The sequence below is a fragment of the Vombatus ursinus genome, unplaced genomic scaffold, assembly GCF_900497805.2.
Source record: "Vombatus ursinus unplaced genomic scaffold, bare-nosed wombat genome assembly UNPS02014841.1, whole genome shotgun sequence".
Taxonomy (NCBI): domain Eukaryota; kingdom Metazoa; phylum Chordata; class Mammalia; order Diprotodontia; family Vombatidae; genus Vombatus; species Vombatus ursinus.
Genome location: NW_020954619.1, coordinates 23,785,182 through 23,809,812, shown reverse-complemented (window position 1 = coordinate 23,809,812; position 24,631 = coordinate 23,785,182). Strand labels below are relative to the sequence as shown.

The following is a 24,631-nucleotide window of genomic DNA, read 5'->3' as shown; positions in this document are numbered from 1 at the left end:
TTCAAATTGTTTATGATATGTTGTTTCAATATATATAAAATAAAAATTAGACTAGAGACAGTCTTCCCTTTTTGTTTGCTAGTCCTTCCTTATTTTAAATGAAAATGATCTTAGAAATATCTATTTGTTTAATAATAAGGCAACTATGTAACAAAGAAGAAGCAATTATTTCACTTCATCAGGATTTTTAACTATATGATATGATGGCAAAAGTAGTAAAACTATCATTTTCATTTTATAATATTTTGTTGGCATCATGTAAAGGTTAAGGAAGTGTAGGGTATGTGTATTTGTGTGTGTGTGTGTGTGTGTGTAGTTCAGTAATTCATTTGCTACTGAACACCAGCCTTTCTGTTTCTGTTTCCAGATTCTAGAAATCTGATTTTCCCCATTTGCAACAATCTTTTCAAAATAAAGATTGTTATTATCTAAGGGAAATACCCAAAGCAATAGAACAGTACGGTTTCTCATACATAATGATTTGGATTGTCAAACAAATTAGGAAACTTCTTAGTTACTAAGTCCCTAGTATAAATTATCTTCATTAGTTTTGCCTTTCAAACTTTAACTTTAAATGCTCTATAATTTTATTTTCACAACATGTAGAAATGGGTCAAACTTAGAAGACACAGATTGTCGTCTAGTAGTTGTTTAGCTTCAGTTGACATTTTAATGTGGACTACATATGAACCCAAATGCCACACTGATCATGAGACCCGTTCCCTCTTCTAATAGTATACTCTGTAAGATTGCTTTTTTTTTTTCATTTTGACTCATATCTGAAATAAAATAAGATTTGAAAATTTTCTATTTCTTTTTACTGGGCAACTTAAATAAGCTTCTGAAAAGACATACATTGTCATAGTATATATGAAAAAGCTAAGTCACATTGAGCTTTTTTTTGTTAATGTAAATACTTTATTGGTTCCTTCAATGTATTTAAGACACAAGTATAAAAATATAACAGAACAGGAACCAAATGTAAAGAAGAAAGTACTATAGAATTTCCTCTTCTGTGCTATCTTTCAACTAAGCAGTTTAAATACTTGTTGTTTAGGAACTCAAGCCATTGAACCCTAGAACAAAGTATCACACTATTTGGATATTATATATTCAAGCCTGATTATACCTAGTATTGCCATATATCTTTATGCCCACTGAAACTCTCTCTCGCTTTCTCTGTGTGTATGTATGTATGTAGAAATATATAATATATACACATATGTATACATATATATCTAAAATATATGCATGCATATATGTGGATAAATAGGGATATGTGTGTGTTTACATTTATGCCTATTCTTCCTTATCTAGCTCTTTTTTCTCCTACTCTGGCTCCTTGGCTTTTCTAAAATATTTTATATTGTTGGCTACCTCATATTCCTATTACTCTTTATCCTCTCAGTTTTTGTAATGCCATTCTCCTGCCAGACTCCTTTACTAATACTTTTTTTCCTCATCTAGCCTGTCATAACTATTCTCTATGGTCTTCTCTTTGCTTCTACTTTTCATCTTTTCAAAGTCATCTACAACCTTGACTACAACTATTTGGCTATCTATCTACATTTCTAACCTGAGTCTCTCCCTTGAATTCTAGTCCCATACTTTCAGACACCTATAGAAACGATATTCAGCTGGATGTTCCAACAGCACCTTAAGCTCAATTTGTCACCAACTAAACCCACCTTTCCACAGAAACCTGCTCTTCCTATCAACTTTGCAATTTCTTTTGAGAGTTTTTTCCTAATTAGCTAGTAAATGTCAAGTGCCTAAGGTTGGATTTGAACTGTGGTCCTCCTGACTCCAAGGCCAGTGCTCTTTCGGCTGTGCCACCTAGCTGCCTCTTCATTCAGTTCTATTTTATCTTTATTTATCAAATAAAGACAAAACTGACATTTAAAGCCCACTTGTTATTTGGACCCATCTTACCATTTTCCAGTTTTGTTTTTTTGTTTTGTTTTTTAAAGTATGTAAGCACACTCCTTTGCTCATGGTAGTCAATCATTGTATTTTGTTTTCAAGCCATATCAATTGAGAAGCAGTATGATATAATGGAAAGAACTCTGGATTTGGAGCTCAGCAACCTGGGTTCAAACTTCAGTTTTGCCATGTAATATCTATATGATTTTTGGACAAGTTTGTTTAACTTCTGTGTGCCTTAGTTTCCTCATCAGCAAAATGAGGGAATGGAACAATGTAACCTCTATTGTCCTTTCCAACTCTGTATCTGTGTCCTATGATCTTCTCATAGTCCTATATAAACCTTCTTATTCAGTCTATTTGAGCTATTCTCTGTTCTCCAGAAATATTTTATGTTTCCTTACCAATACACTTTGTTCGTGCCATTTCTTCTGCCTATAAAGTCTTCTCCACAAGTCACTAACTCTGTTTACAAACCTTACAACCTCTGTGAAGCCTTCCTTGACCTCTCCAACTTTAACTTATTCCTTATACAAATTCCTAAAACATTTATAAAATTTTGAAATTGAATCTTTGACTATTCTCTTAAAGCCAAAATAAGACATTTCTCTCATTAGACCTTCTCCCTTCTCCTTCCCTTCCCCTTTTCACAAAGTAGGAAATTACAAGTCCTGAGTTCCATTGTCCTGATGCAGGTAGGGCCCTGTGGCCTATTAGTTGTACCCTTTCATTGTTTAATTATCTTTTTGTGTGATTATATACTATCTATCCAATTAGACTTTTAGCTCCTTGAGAGCTGGAAACATGCTTTATTATATTCCTTATTGTGCCTTGTGTAGGTTCCTACTTGTACAGGCTTACAAGGCATATTTGTTCATTGATTAAACCTGTTATTACTGAGATTTGACCATGATCAAAATTCTAGGAATACATTACTGACTTGAAGCATGATATAATTGAAAGAGCACTATACCTAACATCAGAAAACCAGGGTTGGAATGTATCCTTCTCTAAATGAATATAGGTGATATGTATAAAATATTTTGTAAATTTTGCATATCATATGACATATTTTATTTGTAAATTGTAGTATCATGATCCGTTCTTCCTTTTTTTAAAGTCATATTACTGATTCAAGCTGGTTAAGTATCAACTTGAGTACATAGTAGACAAACATAAAAGGTTGATGGGAAAAATTGACAGGTATAATGTAAATGGCTCTGAACTTGATAAATATTAGAAAGGAATAGTTAAGAATCATTCATTGAAGAAAACTCAACAAAAATATCTAGATTACCCCATCTGTAGAAATCACGGAAAACGCTTGGATGCACTGAAAGAGCAAAGAAAACATATTGTAGCTCTTCTATAAGTCATACCAATGTAATTTAATTCTGCCAGATTAACTGTGATTAGAGTGATACATTTAGTGCATATAAAAGAAAATATTTATTTTCAGGGTGTGTAGACACCGACTGGAATTTATTGCTGTGAGTCAGATATCTTGGTTGAATTTAAAACAAAGCGTAACTTTGAACATTAACAGCGCTACAAGCTAAAATAATAACAGTCTTAAAGCTTGCGTATGGGATATTATATGCCTCTAGGACTATATTTCCCTTTATAAATCATTAAGTGGTCATAAAATGCATTATAGGAATTTTCCATAATGTGAAAATGTTGGCCATTCCTTAAGATAGAGGTGCTGATTTATAAGAGCCACTGTCCTGGTTGATGTTTATTTTATTATTTTTTTATTCTTATTATTTTATTATTATATTGATGATATTTTGATTAATTTATCTTTAAGAAGAATGTAGTAATAATAATAAACCTGAATTTTTTTTTTAGTCAAGGTCTAAATGGCTCTGAAAATTGAGTCTCTATTAGAATTTTTCCAAAATATGATATCATGTATATTCACTAAAAATATAACTTTCTAGCATTTGGCAATGCAGTGTTATAACTGAGATTTCTAGTCTCCATGAGACTTTTAACCAAGTTTTTATTAGAATTTATAATATTTATGCAATGTTATTATTTTGAAAGTGATCTGGTGTTCACATAGACATCCGTTTCAGCGATATGGAGTGGATAACTGTTGCTATTCAGATTTTATTGTTTCTTTTCTTCCTATATCTTCAAACTGCTCCTTTTTATTCTTTACTAAATGCAGAAGTTAACTGCTTTCTGTTCCATTTGTAGGTTCTGTGGTCTTTGGAGTTTGGCCATTGGGTTTCAGAGGAGCCATATGAACTTTCAGACAACTTCCCTGCAGCTTCGGTAAGTCCAATGCCATTTTATATTTGTGAGTGCCATTTGATTTTCTCCCCAGATTGTGACAGAATGAGAGATAAAGGATAATAAAATTCTTTCAGTAAGCATGCAGTATATCTAACTTGGAAGATATACACAGAGCTTAACCCATTTGTTGTCTACGTACTTCCTAAGGACATTCAGAAAATTAAGTAGTATTTGTAAACTGACCCAAGAATAAAATTTCCCGTAAAATACTACAAAAGTTATTTTTAATGATAGCAATAACATATTTATGTAGCACTTGAAAATTTATAGAGTTCTTTAAAATGAAGCAAATCAGGTGTTTAAAATATTTGGATCTGCCTGGAATGGCAGTAGTATCTTATCTCCTGCTATTATTTTCATTTCTTCTAATGATTGTACAAACTGTGAATGAAGATAGAATTATAGGAGAAGGATTACAGGATTTTAAAGTATTTCATATATTTCTACATTGAACATTACTTAGCCATGAGTCAAAACTCTCAGTAAAATTATTCCTGTATCCACTTGTTAAAGAGAATAGTTAATACTGTTAATAGTCATGTGAAGATCATTTTAGGGTAAGGTTGCACAGAGGCTGGATTTATTTTTCAGAAGTGTTGACAAGGATGTACAACAATTTAATCTCCAAAATGATATCTAGTCTAAAGATGAATTGCTTGTGTTTTTTCTCCACTTTGAGTCTTTTACCCTGTTACTCAGTTGATTGAGTATGCTACTTGGGATAAGTTAACAAGAGAGTTGAACTCTGCTCTATTGTGGTTATCATGGTTGTTTGTTGTTTTTGTTTTAAGAATATTATTTTGATTTCCTTCTGACTTTACAAATATTTGTTTAATAGAATAGGAATGTCTCTCAGCAGGAGTGTGTCTTTTGTTTAAAATACTGTTTTAGGAATTGAAGCATAAAGGAAAAATACCACTAATCTTTCTGCAGTAGCCTGAGTAACCTTATAGTGTGTTTTGTAAGTTAAAATCCACAGGATTGTGGGAATTTTCTTGCAAACTTTCCATTCAAATCAAGTAATAAGTTTGTCTTTTCCCCCATGGCTTTCCTTACTCACTGCCTGTCATACTAATCATTGCACTTGGTTCAGGAATATACTTTAGGTTAATTGTAGTCTTTTATTTTTTTCTTGGGGGCAGCTAGGTGGCTCAGTGGATAGAGCACCGGCCCTGAAAGCAGGAGGACTTGAGTTCAAATCTGACTTCAGACCAAACACTTGACATTTACTAGCTGTGTGACCTTGGGCAAGTCACTTAACCCCAATTGCCTAAAAATTTTAAAAAAATTAAATATTTTTTCTCTTATCAAATGCTTCTCTTATATCTGCTTTGAACTTTTCATCATAAACTTATTATTAAATTCGTATTAAGAAAAACTTTTTAAGTGTTCTCAGATGCTTTGGCTGCTTGGCTACTATATTTTCTTAAGTATAATAATGCATGAAGGGAAAAAACAATCCATGATTTTATTCTGAACTTGCAACTACAAGTGACAGTTCTGTAAATGTAGGTTTAGTAGCAGTATAAGAATCCAAGTAAGCTTTCCAAAATCATTTTTCTTAAGGTCTAAACTATGTAGAAATTGCCTGTGAATCAACTGGTCTGTCCATCATAGAGAGTCCTAGAGTTTATATCTGGAGTTCTAAAAATAAAACTATATTTTAAAAACTACTGTTGAAGGGGCAGCAGGGTGGTACAGTGGATAGAGCACTGGCCCTTGGATTCAAAAGGACCTAAGTTCAAATCTGGCCTCAGACACAACACTTACTAGCTGTGTGACCCTGGGCAAGTCACTTAACCCCATTGCCTAGCCAAAAAAAACTACTGTTGAGTACTTGCAAAAAATATGGGAATTGCTTTGGAACTTAATAAATATTTTTCGTTGTTAGTGGGCAAATAAAAAAAATCTTATTGCCTTTAATGATTTTTTCTTCAATGGAGTAATAATTTGGGGGGTAAAGTCATCATGAAATTATAGTACCAAAAGTATTTTTGATTGAATTTGAAGCCACTGAGAAAAAAGTTGTTTTAAATGGAAGCCATTTTTTAACCACAAATTATATGCTATTCTCTCTCTCTCTCTCTGTCTCTGAAATACTCCTTATTAGATGATGGGGAAAAAACCCCAGAAACAACCCCCCCCAAAAAAAGATAGTAAAATTTCTTATTTGTGAAATATTCAGAGTTTCCTTCCATCTCAAGAGCCATTTTTTTCTTAGTTTGAGTCATAATCATATAGTTTAACTTCACTACCATACAGAGCTTAGTGATCCTAAATAATTTTTTTTAATTTAAACTAAAACAATTGTCTTATTTGGCAAGTAATATTTAATTATTTGAGATAATTTTGTTTCATAGATGGTAAGAAAATAATGTATTTTTCATGTAAATTGTAATGAAATACATACCACAATGAAAATATCAAAGATCTAGATTTTAAATGTAAGGCCAAAAAGTATGAAATCTGAAATTTGTTTAAAATTAAGTAGCCAACATGTGTAAATATGCTATTTTTTGAAGATAAACTTCAAAGCACCTAAATGGAAGAGTAAAAATGTAGGTTTTCTTTTCTTCTTCCCTAAATATTAATTAAGCCATCTACTATTTGTTCTGAGGAAATCCCTGGATACATGTTTTAATGGCTTTTAGTGGATTTTACAAAGGACAGTTTTATCTTTTTAATACTGGGAATGATGCAAAATTATGAAACTATGGATATTTACACAATCTACAAACAGCATAAAACAAAATAATCTGGGTTGCAGGTTTGTGAGTAATTGAATTCCATAATAAAGTGTTATGTTTAAAGTTAGTGATGCTGTTATTTATGAATATTGCAGTTCCAGTTATTTACTTGATAAAGTCACACATAACACCAATGACTATGACGAGTCCTTATGTTATTAGGTAATCTCTTGAACATAAATTTATTTTCTACAGTCCTTCCAACAGATCATTTTCATTCCATATTATTTCCATTTTGTACGTCTTATGTTGAGTAGTTGAAAAATGTAGGTTAAAGTGATGAATATTACAGTGTTGCAGTTCAGAACATGATCCTTTGGTGCACAAGTGCATGTTTTCTGAGGTGGAAAAAAAGATAAAATTCAGCTGTGTGTTTAAATGCTTGGCAAATTAAGTCTCACAAGATGCCATTCACAGAGAATGTCAAAAAATTCAGAAATCTGCCGGTCGAATCATCATAGTTGTGGCTTTGAGAGAGTACCCTGATCCTTTCCAGTAGTACCACTTAATGCCATTAAACTTGTTTGTATTCTGCCGCTGTGGGTAGTACATTCCATTTAAGTTGGAAGGACCACAGGCATCAAACCACCAACCTATCAGAAGTGGAAACAGAAATTAGGAAATAAGTCATCTTAAACATCTCTTTCAAGAGCCGAAAGTTTCCTATAGGGGAAATGCTAATGCTTTTCTGATTTTAGATACATTTCACAATTTTGGAATGAGATTTTTTTTGTTATTATAAAATAGGTTACAATGCATATTTTAGCAGATCTGATTTTTCACTGATTAAATATTACTACAAGTTTTCCTTATTGGTTTCCTTTTTTCACCTGCTAATTGTCTAAACTTGTAACAAACCACCATGTGCATAAAAAGAGCCCTTCTACGACATTCCTCAACTTAAGACCCCCATTAAGAGGAAACATTAAAAAAAAAACCAGAAATGTGGCTAAAGAAAAACTAGAGAAGTAATTTTAAGATAAACTTCAAAGATTTGTAATTTTATGGATACGAGTACTTATTCCATCAATGAAAATTGTAATTACTCTATACCTTAGTACAGTTGTAGAGGTTCACTGACCACCAAAGGGATCTATAGATAGATTGCAGGTGGTCTATGAACTTGGATATAGAAAATCTTTATTTTTACCACTCTAACTGAAATTTAACATTTCTTTCAATTATTTAAAAATGTTATTCTAGGAAAGGATCCATAGGTCTCACTACACTACCACAGGGGTCCATGACACAAAAAGGATCAAGAACCCTTGCTTATTAGTAGATGGTCTTTGTGAGTTGTGTGAAAAATAATTCATCAATAATTTATCACCTGGAAGTCAACTGTTTGATGATGAGCCTTTCTGAACTTAATTATGCTGAACTTTGTCCATCAATACCATTGCTAGCCCCATAGTTGAAACCTATCCAGCTTGCTGAGTCATATCAGAATTTGTTTTCTACTGATATGTATGTATATTACTACTACTACTATTACTACTACTACCACAACTACTAATGCTACTGTCATCTGTTACTTCAATCAGGCCCCTAAATTATAACACAATTCACTTGAGTTGATAGGAATTAATGATCTAGGATAAAAGAGTTAATGTATGTGATTCACAAGCCCATAAAACACTCAGGCCTTGTGTATACATGTATGTGTGTGTGTGTGTATATATATATGTGTGTGTGTGTGTGTGTGTGTGTATGTGTATACATACATACATACATATATATATTTTCCCTTCTATTTAGCTCTAAAAAGAATCATTGTGGTATGGACCAAGTTGGGGTGGGAGAAGTAGAATGATGATAAGCTTACTTTTATTAGCATTATAGCATTTTTTTCTTGTAGTAATTATGATTAATAAGGATGACATTGTTCACTAAGTAAAAATTAAGGCCTCTTATTTTTAGACATGTAATTAATCTGGCATTTTAATGTATTCTACTGGGAAGTAGACAGTTGGTTTTAGAACAAAGCTCCTCTTCTTATCCCTTCACCATTATTTCAAAGTCATAATTATTATTACTGGTTATTTGAATGATCTTTACAAAGAAATTCTAGTCATGTCTGGGGAAAAAATTGAAGCTGAAATGGCATCTACCATAAACCTGTCAGAATTTCTTATTTGCTTAATCTAAGTATAATTAGTTGGTATTTTGAATTAAAAGTTGACACAGTTACGTTTGAATACAAATAAGACTACAAGTTTTGTTTCTTGATATTTAGGGTTTAGAATATTATTACTGTATCTGTAGTCTTTCATGGTTTGGGCATCTGTGAGCTAACAAAGAGCTACTGTGGCATTTTTGATCTATTTTACTTGTCACAATATCTAGATGCTAATGTTAATTTCTGAGGCTTCTGGTCTAATAGAGTAGGTTTTCTAATAAGAAATTGCTGTCATTGAATCAGTAGTTTTGTTAAAACTTTGAATACCTTAAATGGCCATTATTAAAGTTATTTTTGTTTATGGATAAGTCGGATTTTTTTTCCTTTAAGACAAAGCAACTTAGATTGGAAGGTATAGAGCAAGGGCAACAGTGAGAACATACCTTAATCTGTCAGTCAAATTATAATATTCTAATAATCACTATGCATTTTTAAAGCTATCTTCCATTTTGTTGGATGATTTTGATTTTCCCACCAAAGAACTAGTTAACAAGGCATTTTATTAACTTTTTAAGAATTGAGAACGCAGCCTGATTTAGTGGAATTCTTTAGTTCTTAAGATCTAGGTTGGCGTTCTGCCTCTGCTTTTTATTAACTGTGTGGCTTTGGGCAAGTCACCTAACTTCTGAGCTTCAATTTTTGTCTTCTGTGAATGGAAATAGTAATATTTGTACTGCCTACCACATAAGGCTATTGTTAGAAACAAGTGACATAATGAATGTGAGAGTGTTTTGTAATTATACATCATTATAAAAATGTCATATGCTGTTATTATAGTTATTGTTTCTATATGATTTTAAAATGTCAGTAGTTTCCTGGAATTAGGAATGCCTTCTATTCAAACAATGGCTGGTGTTTGTATCCCTTACATATGTTATCTGATTTGATACAGCAGACTGACAAAGTATTATGGCTATTATTATTTCCATTTTATAGATGAAGAAATTGTGGCCTATTGAGAATAAGAGATTTGGCCATAGTACAGAGCTAGTTTCAGAGGCAGGATTTAATTGGATCATGGATTTATAACTGGAAGTATTATCAAAGGCTATCTAGTTCAACCCCTTCAATTTATAGATAATGAAACTGAAGTCTAGGGCAAATAAGTGATTTCTCTGGGGTCACAGAGATTATAAGTAACCACCTCTGCCTTCAAGACCCAGTGTACCTTGATGTGTGCTGTGATTAGAACCCAAGTTTCCAGTGCTTTTCCTACTACATCATGCTGCTTCTTACTGTACTAAATCGTAGCTTTATTTCTGGGTGGACATTTTGAAGATTTCACCTCTACCTTTTTTTCCTTTTCTTTCTCTTTTTGTAAAAACAAAACATCAACCTTTGTGTCTTAGGACGATGCACAAGGTCAGAAGAGATCCTCCTGATATCAGATGTCCCTTCTCCTTGCCAGTTTCTCAGCTGCTGGACTTGACACGCATGTTTTAAGATATAAATGTCTTTCTATTTTAGTTTGTTATTCAGTTATCCACTAAAATAGTGAAAAGTAAATTTTACCTGTCTTTGAAACAGCTCCAATTATGAGGTTTGGACTTTGTCAGTAGTCATACTTTGGAAATTCAAAATTAACTCTATGATACTTATCCTTGCCAATAAAAATAGGAAGACTGAGGAATACAAATTCATTCCTACCTCCTGTTAGCATTTGTGAACATTTGCAAATACATTTGTCATTGTCTGCATCCTTTGTGCTAAAATCATTTCCTGGTTGGCTTATGCTGCTTATTTTGCCCGCTGTCCCTGTAAGTCCTTTAAGGTGAATCCTGGAGCAGAAAGAAAAACAACCAAACAGAAGCTAACTTGTTGATTTCCAGTTGTGGAAAAGTGTTTCACAATGAAAATTCTGGTCAATGGAAGTTGTGTTCTGTTCCACATTGATATACACTATGTTCAAAATATTTTTCAGTAGCATAAACAGGAACCAACTTATCAGCAAGGTCTAAGGTAAAAGCGAAACTTGCGGTGTTTCCTTGCATTTAAATCAATGAGGAATACATATGTCCCTTAAATGCATTTCCTAGTGCTTTCAGATAAATAGAGGAGAGAAAGAGATAAAGTTACCACCTTTGAGAAGGATAGTTGTCCTTTACGATTATCTAAAGGAAATGGAAGTGTTTGGAAGTATTAGGATAAATGGGGTAGGAAGTGAATATCAGAACTCTTTAACAGTTTGTTCTTAACTCAGTATCAAGTAACATTTATATTAATAACATAGCAAATTACAGGTTTTTTGGGAAAGTGTGTAATAATCTATATCATATATTAAATTGTCAAGGGGTGGTGATCTTTGGCAAAGAGGAAGTACTCACACCAAAGAAATTATGTATCCTTGAAGTAAATAATATTCCATAGGCAATATCACAAGATACTGAGTCAAGAGAGTCCTTGGAAATTAGATAGTTCTATCCTCTTATTTATCTGATTAGGAAATTGACAGATGTTCTGCCTGTTTTCATGGTTTGGAACCCAAACCTTTGTACAATTTCAAGATGGGACCTGGAGTTGATAGCTGAGGTATCTCCTCAGACTTAGCTTTTGCAGCTCGAAAATGAAATGATTTTGTCTTAGTACAGGATCCCCTGATAACTCTCTTATTCATTGCCTCATAAATAAATTTACCTTTGACTTAGATAATATATATATATGCTTAATCCTATTTATATTTGTTTAATGAATATGTTTATGTCTATGCATCTTCTGCAACAAACTTTTAATCTTAATTATATTAATAGCACATATATACTAAGCACTTTACATACACTGTCTCATTTGATCCTTATAATAACCTTATGAAATATGCTATATACCAAGGATTCTCAACCTGAGGTCCATGAACATTGTGTGTGTGTGTGTGTCTGTGTGTCTGTGTGTGTGTAAAGAGAGATCAATATAATTGGTTTACTTCGTACTTATTTTATTTTACACATTTAAAAGCATTATTCTGAAAAGGGGTCCACAGGCTTCGCTAGAGGGTCTCCTGGCACACAAAAAAAGATAAGTACCCCTGTAATCTTTATTTATTTTTACCCCCAGTTTAAGAATAAAGAAACTAAAGTTTAAAGTGATTTGTCACATAGCTAGTATACATCACAGGCAGAATTCAAAGCCAAGTGTCATCTAACTCAGAGTTCAGAATGCTTTGCACTATATCACTCGAGCTTTTTTCCGGCTATAAACTTCTAGATGATAGGGCCATGCCTCTATGACTCACTCTTTATGCTTAGCAAAGTGTTAGAAAAATATTTCAAAATATTATGTTGATCAAAATTATGATAAATTATTTTTAAATGCTTTTCATAGTTACAATTTGATTCCAGTAATGTTGAGATACCTTATGAATATCCAGAGGTGCCATGAAATTCATTTTGAACATTACTGATGGAATAGATAAAACATATGCTCATTTAAAGTACTGATGAAATCCAAGAGAATACAATGATTAGCACTTTATAAAACCAGACTCAAATTTCTAAAACCTTGCTATAAGTCAAGTAGAAGAGATGACCAGATAACAATATTAATAGTAATATATGACAATGATAGTTCATTATATACATAATCTCGTATGATCCCCACAACAACCCTGGAAGGTAGATGCTATTAATATCCCTGGTTTACAGGTGAAAAAACAGACTGCCAAGAAGTTAGATGATTTACTCAGTTACACAGCTAGCAAGTATCTGAGAAAGTTTTGAACCCAGGTCTTCCTGGATCCAAGTTCATTACTCTTTTTGCTACGCCACACTGCTGCTCCATAAGCAACATAACTGATGTAGCAAATATGGTTAATGCAATTTTTTTAACATTGAAGTACTAGTAGCTTCACAAACAGATCAGTAGCCAAATTTCTGAATCTCAGTGTTATCCTGTTTGTTTCAAACAAGTAGGATTGATTTTATGGGGAGTTCCTGATTTCTTCCCAACCATCTTTTAATTTTCCTGTCTGTGTGCCTGCTGCACAGTCTTGGCAGAACAAGAAATGTCATTTTTCTTTTAGGTTTCAAAACAGATTAATTGTTTTGTTTTTTCTTCTGATTGTTAAATTCATTTTTTTTTAAACCCAGTCAATTCTTGTTTAATCACTGGGAACACTGAGATTAACTATACTTTTTTCTCTCCTCTATTGTGTAAGTTTTAGCATTTTGGTACTCATGAAATCTATTAAACCTGCCCGAAAGGAAAAGAAAAAAAGTAAATAAAGGTATCTGTTGTTCATTAGCAACTCTTATAAAGGCTATGTAATTTTAATTCCCACAATGAATAAGATCTGTAATTTTGGGTCTCTTTTGAATCTCAGAAGTTTCTTAAAACTGGTTTAAATTGAAATCTGTTTGGTGTATTGTATTCAAAAGTGACAAAGAATAGTTGATGCTAGCATTGATTAAATCTCAGGTTCTGTATACGTTTTGGCTAACTTTGAGGAATTATGCACAGTTTTTTTCTTCATTATCAGTAATGACAATAAAATATGCATGCTGGTTGATTTATCTATTCTGATCTGTTTCTTTTCTAACATTTGAGACAAATGAAAAAGATAAAAAATGATATTTGATATTTTTGTTGCTTTGCTATTTTGCAGTTAAACAAAAGCAAGCTCCATTTTAGCCACAACAAAGTTCATCTTAACACTGGCATCATAACAACACAATAACAAAGTCTTAAAATATACAGTATCTCATTCTAATTGCCAAGTAAATTAAACTGGAGTTTAAACCTGTTGCTTTTTATGGCCCATTCAAACGATGATTGCATATCAAAAGGAAGTATCTATTTACAACTGTTTTAGTGTAGCATAATTATTTTTTAATAATGTCAATGAGCAGGGGTAATGACCCATTTATCAAGGATTCCTCTACAAACATTCTAATTCCTTAATTTTTGTATATATATATTTTTTAAGACATTCACTGCTGTAGATTCTAAGTGCTTCCAGATGAAAAACATATTTAACTTGGAGTTGAAACAATGGTATACTATTTATAACTTAAAATGCAGTGGAGTTTTGAACCATGTTAGAGTAAATGTGAGGCTAGGGTAAGATTAAAGCATTTTTTCCCCCAATCACCAGTCCCTCGAAAGAAATAATAGAAGACTCTTCACTGCTACTTTTTTAAGGAACTTCTCAATAACAATTAGTTCAAATGCTCTGTTTCTGAAACAGAATTGCACATTTGAATTCCCTGGTTACAAGATGAACTATACTAATAATTATACAGTTTTTTTGTTAGCCGACAGAACAAGGGGAAGACTGGGCCTAAACCAATTTGTCAAATCTGCCTTGAGCCTAGAATGTTTGTTCCAGAAGTTGAGTTTATTTGTGTACCTGTTCAGATTTGGTCTTTCCATTAAGTGTGGAAGATGTGAGTCAGGAAATAATGAGAGACGAGTAAGTAGAGGTACTGAAATATTTTTTATAGAAGTTTTGCATTTCTCTACTGAAAATAATGCTGTTCTGGACCACTTATCTTGAAATTTAATACTGAGTCTAACATGTTAGGCAATATATTTGCCACCTCTGGGTACATTTTCCTGGTTTAAATCCTTCAATTTAATAACTGTTTAATAAGCACCTATTATGTGTTGGGCACTGGAAATTTTCCCTTTTTTAGGGAATTCAAACCCGTAATTTCTTTAACAAGGGGAAGGTTCAATGTGGAAATGCCTTCTACTGATACATATCAGTAACTTAGAAGAAAGTTGTTCTTGGACACTCAGAGGTTAAATAACTTGCCATGATTCTAAAACTAGTAAGTGTTAGGCACAGAATTTGAACTCCCTTCTTCCTGAGGTCAGCACACTATGATATTACATTGGCTCTTCTGCATTTTGAATAGAGAGACAAAACTAATGCATTTCCTCCCACTAAGGAGCCTATATTCTACTGGTTCTTGATCCACCCTATAGCCCACTCTCTTTTTCTGAAATGCTGTCCTTTCTCTACCAGGCAATTTTTCCCCCTGCCCCACCTCAAAATCTTACATTCTACATTACCTTCTCAGATCCTCTGCATAGGAACACACCTCCTTCTGCCGCCTCCACGTTCTCTAATATCTCTCATTTTCTTTTCTTGAGTCCCAGTACATAGGTACATCTCTGTGCACCTGTATATCTTAATTTCTAGCCATTCTTTTTGTATTTGTTATGTGTATGTGTTTGTCTGACTTTCTCATTACATTCTGTGAGAACTGTGAGAACTGTTACTTTCAAGTGCTTTGTAATTCTCCTGAGAATATACTGGATCATCTCATCATTTATATTTGTCCTGGTTTTTTGAGATTCCATCAACAGTTCTTTATTCGTCATTGACAATGTGCCAGGTACTTTGCTATGTGGTAGGGATGCAGATACAAAGAATGAAACATTCCCTATTCTCAAAGAGCTCACAAGATCACCCATCCTTAGCACAGCTTATCACAGTGCTTAGCACCCGTAAATACTTAAGAAATGCTTGTTTCCTTCTCTTCTTTACTTCCATCCTGTTTACTGGCCATTACAGTTTATTGATACAAAATTCTTGAGAACTATCCACCAAAGATGAGAGAACTTAAATTCTACTTAAGAAACTGCAAGTGTGCTGAAGAAAATTAGTACAATGTTCTCTGGGTACAACTGAAAATCCATGAATCAATCCCTAGTGCTTGGCTAACAGCATCCCATCAAATGCAGTATTGCTACAGTTTGGTATGACAAAAATAATACAGGTCTTGGAGTTAGAAGATTTAGATTTAAACCCTAGTCTGAGTACTTTTATTATGTGTGTGGCCATGGACAAGTCAATTCATCTCTCTTGAGTTTCAACTTTGCCAGTCTGTAAAAAAAGATACTCCTATAGTGGGGTTGTTGTGAGGAAAATGTTTAAAGTACAATAGAAATATGAGAAATATGAGCTCTTATTAGTATATTTGAAAAAAAGAATCAGAATTTTATATTTTATATTATATAACCCAAGTTGTTAATGGGTAGCTAGGTAGCATGGTGGATAGAGTACTGGGCCTGTAGTAAGGAAGACTCATCTTCCTGAGTTCAAATCTGGTCTCAGATACTCAGATAGCTGTGTGACCCTAAGCAAGTCACTCAACCCTTTTACCTCAGTTTCCTCATCTGTAAAATTAGCAGGAGAAGGAAATGGCAAGCCACTATAGTATCTTTGCCAAGAAAACTCCAAATGAGGATACAGAGTCTGAAAGGACTGAACGACAACATATCATTAATGAACCTGGTGATAACTTGTTCTGGGCTTCCACAATAGTGACATTATACACTTTTTATGCCCTCCTTCCAAGTGACATTATGTCATTCAGCCAATCCATAGGTAATCTCATAAAATCATTTTTATTTTAGAGCTTCTGAACGTGAAGATATTAAAACTGCATAATTTGATAAAGTCACCATTAGTTTTCTTATAGTGACAAAACTATCTTAAAGGGAAGAAGTATAAAGGGAAGGCTTTTATGGAGATTAAATTTCTGTATTTTTTAAATAAAATAAAGGAAGAAAATGGACTCATCTAGAATTCGGATTTGGGGGCAAAAAAAAGGATATTGGTTTATAGATTTACTGCCATTATGATACTAAAAGAAACTAAACATTGATAACTAAGATCAGAATAAAGCAATATATCAAGGTGGGAAAAGAATTGGCTTTGGAGTCAGAGGACCTGGGTTCAAATCCTAGTTCTGTCATTTTACTCCCTAGGGGACCCTAGGCAAATCACTTCATCATTCTGAGACTAAGTTTCCCCATGTGTAAAACCTAGGCAGGGGAAGGAAGGAAAGAAAAAAAGAAAGAAGAAAAGAAGGAAGGAGAGAAAGAAGGACCTACTAAGGACTATTATGTGCCAGCCATTGGGCTAAGTGCTTTAGAAATGTCATCTCATTTAATCCTTACAACTACCCTGGGAAGCAGGTGCTATTATTATCCACATTTTATAACTGAGAAAACTAAGGTAGACAGCAGTTAAGTGACTTGCTCAGGGTCACACACCTAGTAAGTATTCAAGGCTAGATTTCAATTTGGGTCTTCCTGATTTCAGGCCCAGCATTCTATCCACTCTTCTAGGTCCATATTAACTTTAAATCTTATAAACATACTCTTAAGTGCATCCTATCCTATTAATTTATACAGTAAATTAGTAACCAAATAAAATCTAACAAGTAACATGTTTTCCTATTTCTAATAGTTTCTTTGTTTTTTATAGTCTTTAGTATTTAATGAGTATCATTTATAGGAAATGTTTAAGTTGATTCAACAGTTATCTTATAAAATTCCTTATTTATATACAATATGCTTACCTATAGTTGAGTTCTTCACTTGAAAGATAGAAATGTTCATATAATGAATAGGCCTCATTTCCTTCCCAGTCTTTAAGATGTATTTTAAGCACATAACGTTGTTGATTAGTCAGTTGGGAAACAAGCTCATTTCCTAGCCAATATTCTCCAGCAGGATCACCAAATCCCTGTAATTTAGGTCATATTTTTAAATTGCTTAATTTGTTTTCCTTTACCAGTTTGAAATTAATAGTCCATCAATTTAACTTGTAGTCACTGATTCTTTCAACAGAAATAGTTTCCTCCATATAGATTCAGATAACACTAAGGAAATAGATTTCACCAAAGACAAGTTTAAGGAACAGAAATATATAAAAGAACTAGTAGTATTAGAAAAATACTGAAGAAATATTAAAATAGTTAAATTTTTTTAAAAAATTATGAACCTTCCTTTTAAAACAAACATTCTGTGTGCTAGTCTCTACTTAGCTACGTGTTTTCTTTACATTAGCCTTCTTTCATCTAGAGACGTATTTAATCAGAAAATTGTTGGATGAATTCAGACATTTTTTAAAAAGGGCAAGAAATGTTTGGTAATTTGGGATAAGTTCTCTTCCCTAAGATATGTAGATCTTGAAAAATAGTTTTCACTAAGAAAAATAATTTAAGATAAACTGAACCCTCGCATTGTACATACCATTTTATATTCTTTCCAAGTTCGCTGAAAATCAGTGCTGCCATCTTCTCGCCTCTGAATAACTGTCCATCCCCCTCCATTTGTTTCCATGTCACAATATGCCTGCCAACAGGAAGTGGAGACTTATTTTATGCAATAATACAGATTTAAAGACCTATGTAATTCCCTGTCCTTCATTAATAATTTTTTGAGGCAATTGAGGTTAAGTGACTTGCCCAGGGTCACATAGCTAGTAAGTGTCTAAGGCCAAATTTGAACTCAGGTCCTCCTGATTCCAGGGCTGGTGCTCTAGCCACTGTACCACCTAGTTGTCCCATTAATAATTTTTTTTTTTAAGTAGGAAGCGGGGAGAGAAGGAATTTTAAGTACCTTTGATAAAGTAAAAATTTGTGCTGAGCTGTTTCAGGGGATGAGGGGAATAAGGTCTTGATGAGTATGAAAAAAAGTAGAAAACATTACAGTATCCTTGGGCCTTCAGATATCCTGGCCCCACCTGCCTTCTGTTCCAGTCTTCGGAGCAGCTGGAGAAGTGTCTAGTCTTATAGTGGAGACTCTTTGGACATGAAAGCATAATACCTAAACTCTACTGATCTCTGTAGCGTGTATGGAAGAGGATTTGCCTCCGCTTCAGGCCAGAGTTCTGTGGCAGGAATTTATTGTCCTGCTCTGAAACCTCGAACTCTGGAGTTCTTCAGAATTTAACAGCGTGGAATGTCATTGTCCCTAGTTCAGGAGAATGAGTAGGACAAGGGAGTTTCTTAAGTCCACTGGTATATCCCTCTGTAATCTCTCCTCCACAGACCCTGGATTCAGAATTCTGCTTTGTTCCCAGTGAGGCACTAAGTAACAGTTCTCTTTTCTCCTTGTCTTAATTTACTCCATGATAGACTCTTACTTACTCTCTTACTCCTACTTTTAAAATATTTCAATGCGTTTCAGATTTATTCTTAACACAAAAGAAATTCTTTTATGGGATAAACATGCATGTTCAATTTCCACTCTGTTGAAATTTTATTATGAAATTACAAAGTTCTGAAAATAAGATTAAACAAATGGTTCTCAATAAAGGTATTATCATAAAACAGAAAAGATTTCCAGGATGTAAAATAATTTCCCAACAGCATACAAAGGAGTGCACATCAAAATTGGGATTCAGAAACATTTACAAGTACTCATTTTTTGTTGTTGTTTATACTTTTAATGGCTTTAAATTGGAGTTTTACATATTCTATCATTTATTCAATGAAAATCATTTTGGCATAAAGAATGAAGTTAAAGAAAAAACTCCTCATCATATCAAAGTTATTTAGGTTCAAAGTTATATCACTGATTTACCTCTAATTAACAGACAGCCTTCATAATAGTTACTTGTACATATCCCTTAACCCACAAGATAATAAAGCTCTTTGGAGGCAAGTACAATGTTTTTCTTATGATTGTCTTAAAGTCAGTCGGCAAGCATTTATTAAGCACCTACTGTATGCTAGTATATAGCGTATACTATATGCTATAGTATATAGCATATACCTCTTGGCTTCCCTAGCTTTCTTCAAGTCCTGGCCAAAATCCCATCTTCTACAAGAAACCTTTCATTCTAGTGCTTTCCTTCTTGATTGTCTTCATTTTATCTGGTATATTTCTGTGAGCTCCTGAAAGCATGTATTGTGTTTTGCCTTTCTGTGTATCCACAGTACAGTGCCTGGCATATAAAATATACTTAATAAATTCTTGAGTAACTGACCATGTAGATCTTAGAGTATATGGAGCATAATAAGGGGCCAGAAGGGGCCAGGTTATAAAGAACTTTAAAAGCCAAACAGGGGAGTTTTTATTTGATTCTCAATGTAATAGAGAGGCTTTGGAGTTTATTGAGCAGGAGATTACATGGTAAAACTTATGCTTCAGGAAGATCACTTTGGTAGCTGGGTGAAAGAGAGATTAGACTAAGTAGATACTCGAGGCAGTGAGACCAAATGAGAGGCTCTACAGTAGTCCAGGTGAGAGAAGATGAAGGCCTGAACTAAAGTGGCATCTATAGGAAAAAAGAGAAATGGGCCTATAGGGTAAGTGCTGTTAAGGTAGAAATGATAAGACTTGGCAAAGGATTGCATACATGGGTTAAGCAAGAATGAGGAATTGGAAGATGGTAACAAGATGTTTTTCTAGGTGACCAGGAGGACGGTGGTGCCCCTGACAGTGACAGTGAAGTTGTAAGTGACCCTAAGAATCACTCACCACTACTATTGACTCTGCCTCTGAGTCTCTGGTCTTTGATTGGCAAGTTTTCACCTTATCTTTCCAGAATCAGGCCTTAGCCATCTCCACACCATGCCACCATGTTCTGTTCTCTACTTTCCAGCTCCCCTACTATGTGCTGTTTTTCTCCATGAAATTGTAAGCTCTTGGTGGCAGAGACTGTTGTTTGCTTGTATTTATGCGCACAGCCCTTCACGTGTCCCTAGCACATAATAAACAATTAAGAAATCCTCTCTCTATCTAGCATCTACCTGTCCAGGCCAATCCTCATTTTGCAAGTGAGGAAAAAGCCTCAGAAAGAGGAAGTGACCCAAGTGTATGCACCAATATGTGATAGATCTGGGTCTAGAGCCCCAGTGATTGTTCTTTTCCTTACACTATGCTGCTGCTTACTTAGCCATTGCACGTAGTGGGTGTTTAAATGAGATAATATATGTCAAGTCCTTTGTATATCTTCAAGTACTATAGAAAGCTATTATCAGGCTTACTAATGAATTTGTTAAAATGGCAGAACCTACAAAGTTGATAGTCTATATTGAGGGAAAATATCACCCTATCTTTAAGTAAAAATTAAACTAATTGGCCTGCTTTTTGACTTATGACAATCCTTGTTCTGATAGACCATCAAGGTATGTTGCATTAAGTTCTCCAGTACCTTATAACTGACAGAACTTTGCACCTGAAGTAATTTTTTTATAACATTGCAGTATTTCTATATCAGGTAAGTGTTAAAAAGCTATAAAAGGCAGAATTAAAAGAGACCCGCTTTTTGTTCTAGGACTTTGGGGGAGGTTTTAGGTTTGCTTTACTCACATTGAATGGCATTCTAATGTCAGTACATAAGCAATCTGGAACCATATCTGTTGTTTTTAACACCATTAATGATAGAGCTGTGGAAATTATATTTTGTGACTATTGTGACCTGGTCAGATTTTTTTTTAAAAGAGGGATTTACAAAAAGTAGATTGTGAGGGTTACAGTTAACTGGGTTATGTAAGTTTCACAGGAAAAAAATTTCAAATAAAATAGTTTGCATAGCCAGAAGGAATAGAAGCATTAAGTGGAAACTTTTCAGTAGATTCTATCTTTATCAGAAATGCAGGAGGCCTCAAATAGTGCCAATAAAGGCATTAGCTTCTTGGATTACAACAAATCTGAGGGCATTTAATGCATTTGATTAACATTCTATTGCATGGTTCAAGGATCTCGTATCCCTGCTAACAGTAGAAGTAAAGCGTGGATTTTCTTTTACCAATTAATGCTTGTGTTAAATTTTATGCATCAGCTGTAAACAATTAATTGAGAAAAACAGACATGAATTCAGCATAATGATCCTAGTAACTGGGGACACCGTATTTCTGACAAAGAAAAGGATTGCTGCACCCATGATCAGCAGAAATGAGCAGCCATGCACAAAGCTGTAGCCCCAACGTGGGCTCCTCCCAGACCTCCAGAGCAGAAGGGACCTCTGTGTGACCTAGCCCAGCTCCTAATTTTGAGTGTTTGTTTGTTTGGTTTTTTTAAATGGAACTTTGATTTCACAAAAAAAAAAAAAAGAAAAAAAGAAAAAGAAAAAGAAATGAGCAGCCATGCCTGGGATGTACATGACTGTACGATTTCCCTTTGTGCAGAAACCTGTATGAATATTGCAAACTAAAATCAAAACGTTCCTTTAAATCAAAAGACTTAGAACTGGAAGTTCTAGCAATCATCTAGTCCAATTCCTTTATTTTAACAAATGAAAAATTTTTTACTGCTATAACAAATTTATCCTCTTACAAATATTTGTACTTCATTAGAAGCTATCATTCAGAGACTGAATGAAATATACAGACTGACATTTGGATTTATGGTTATTCAACAGCTTGGGTATAGAGGTTAAATGACTTGTCCAAAGTCACATATGCACTAAATGTCATAGCTCGGCTTTGAACTTTAGTCTTTTGACTCTAAGCCCAGTGTTCTTCCCACTGTACTGTATATATGACTTCAATTTACTCTCCACCCACATAACTTTCTGTTAACACTGTCCCATGTTCCTATCCCAACAACTTGTACTTAAAAAATCTCTTCCTCCCACCTATGCAAGCTCCCACTGCAACTACATATGTACACATTTACTACCCATAGAATTTTACACACATTAACTACAAACATCTCTTACATTCCAAGTACTATCAGTGTCCAATTGTATTATAGCTAAATAAGACAGTAATACTTGAGAGTAGCACAAGATTATTGCCCCCCAAATTTTTTTCTATAATAATGAAGGCCTTTTTTTCTCTCTAACTTTTCAGATGGAGTCTGAAAGAGTTAGCATATTTTCCAAAGTGATCAATTTATTCTCTTCTCTGGTCTAATATCTGTTCTTTAATGAGAGTCATCATCAAGAAAGACAAACATGTAGCCCAGTAGTGATTGGTGACTCTCCTGGGGTTGGGGAAGAATGCTTCTGCAAAGCTTGCTATTGACTGCCCTTGAGTTCTTGAACAAAACAAGGAACAAAAGGCCATTCCATGGGATTCTTTTAATTTGGTCTCTATGTGTCTGATAAGGTAAAATATGATTACATGAAAATTGAAGTGTTACATAAATATTAGGTATCTAAATGTGTATTCACTATTTGCAAATATGGTCCTGTGTAAAGCAAAGGGTAACTAATTGTGCACTATATCCTTTGCACAGTGTACACTATCCTAATAGAAATTGTGGAGGCTCTCAGCAGTGTTTCTTCAGGCTTTGAACTCTGTTATCAGCACTTCAGTTGGTATCTCATGAAAATACTACTTAAAATAGCAAACCTTAAGAGAAAGGGGTTGGAGGTTGAAATATTAGTTGAAAAAAAAACCAAACCTTGATCATGGCTTTTTAAAATAAATAGTGCACAAGCCAAGATAACATAATTTTCAAGTAAATCTTTTTTTTTAATTTGCCCACACTGATATAAATTAACTTTAAAAACATGTTCTGATCCATGCACCCTAAAATTCAATTCAGAAATGAAAATGGAAAAAAATGGTAACAGAACTAAAGTGAACACATTCCTATGGGTTTCCTCATGCTACAGTTCCCTCTGTCTATGATCCCAGTTCTAATTCTCTACTGTTAAAATGTGAGCTCCTTGAGGACAAGGATTATTATTTACCCTTCTTTGTATTCCCATTGTTTAGCACAGTGCCTGGCATACAGTGAGCATTTCATAAATGCTTTTTGATGGATAGATTGATGCTGTAATGTCTAAATAAGAAAGACCTATTAAAGTCTGGAAGATATAGGGAAAAGACAAAATTGAAAGTCTAGAACAAGTAAAGGAATTCAACTTTAAAAAGTTGTCAAGAAAGATCAAGCAATAAGATAATAATCAGACTCAACATATCTGCTTCAAAGATTTGGCACATTATTCCCTGATATATAATATGTATACCCCTTTGCCAAGCTCAAATACCACATCCTCCATAAAGTCTTTCCTGATTCTCCCAGTCATGATCCTTTTCTTCCCAGAACAGCTTTTGTACCTCTCTTATGCACTTAATTCATATCCATTTGCATTATGGTTATTTGTATGGTGTGGTGGTGTCCTTCTGATAGATTGTGAGGTTATGAGGGCACAAATTGTATGTTGTTTAATCTTTATAAGAGCATAGTATCTAGCTCAGTGCTTTGCCAAAAGTATGCATTTGGTAGGATTATTTGCAAAAATAAATTGGATGTAGAAATAAAAGTAATCAATAAATCTTACTTTTAAAACATCATTATTTGACATTATAGATCCAGTACACAATGGCTATTAATTATTGAAACTAATGAAATGAGCTTTGTACAACATGGCAGCCAAATGAGATTTGCAGTTAGAGAAAGTTGCAGGTCGTACTAGGTTATCATATTCTAAAACGGCTATTTAAAACCAGGGAAGTTAAAATGGGGATGAGGAGAGAAGTAGCTTACCTTGACCTCATCAGTAGAATTAGGAAAAGTTAATGTGTAGATGCCATTAGTGGTGAGGCCCGCTCTGAAAGCTTCAGCACAGTCTCTAAAAATTATTTGCTCTTCTTTAGCCACAAAGGAGTTCTTGGCTGTGAAAAAAAAAAATTAAATGATAGCAGTTAAGAGGTGAATGGTAAAATAAATTATTTCCTCCAACAGTTAGATGCTCTTAAGTCCCAGTCATATATTGACAGCCTCTTCTTATTATGTTTATATTCCTGCTTGAAATGAAAAGCAATTGCTTCAGTAACAGAAA

General features: G+C 33.8%; 2 protein-coding genes across 8 annotated transcripts in view; one reads left to right on the top strand and one right to left on the bottom strand.

Annotated features, from left to right (window-relative positions):
• The window catches only part of MCPH1 (microcephalin 1), a 330,808-nt gene that overhangs the window by 148,135 nt on the left and 158,042 nt on the right, over positions 1-24,631 (top strand). For all 5 annotated transcript variants that reach the window (XM_027840318.1, XM_027840317.1, XM_027840314.1 and 2 more), the window contains one exon: positions 4,129-4,206. In XM_027840318.1, coding sequence (XP_027696119.1) covers positions 4,129-4,206 — 78 coding nt within the window. The remainder of the gene's footprint in view (positions 1-4,128; positions 4,207-24,631) is intronic.
• The window catches only part of ANGPT2 (angiopoietin 2), a 149,970-nt gene that overhangs the window by 71,058 nt on the left and 54,281 nt on the right, over positions 1-24,631 (bottom strand). Inside the window, exons 4-8 of one of the 3 annotated variants that reach the window (XM_027840320.1) lie at positions 24,337-24,464; positions 18,136-18,237; positions 17,460-17,626; positions 10,801-10,931; positions 6,739-7,567 (exon numbers count right to left, since the gene is read on the bottom strand). In XM_027840320.1, the coding sequence (XP_027696121.1) occupies positions 7,407-7,567; positions 10,801-10,931; positions 17,460-17,626; positions 18,136-18,237; positions 24,337-24,464 (689 nt within the window). In that variant the 3' untranslated portion in view covers positions 6,739-7,406. Of the gene's footprint in view, positions 1-6,738; positions 7,568-10,800; positions 10,932-17,459; positions 17,627-18,135; positions 18,238-24,336; positions 24,465-24,631 lie in introns of those variants that run through there. The other 2 variants (XM_027840319.1, XM_027840321.1) reach the window with 2 other exon arrangements.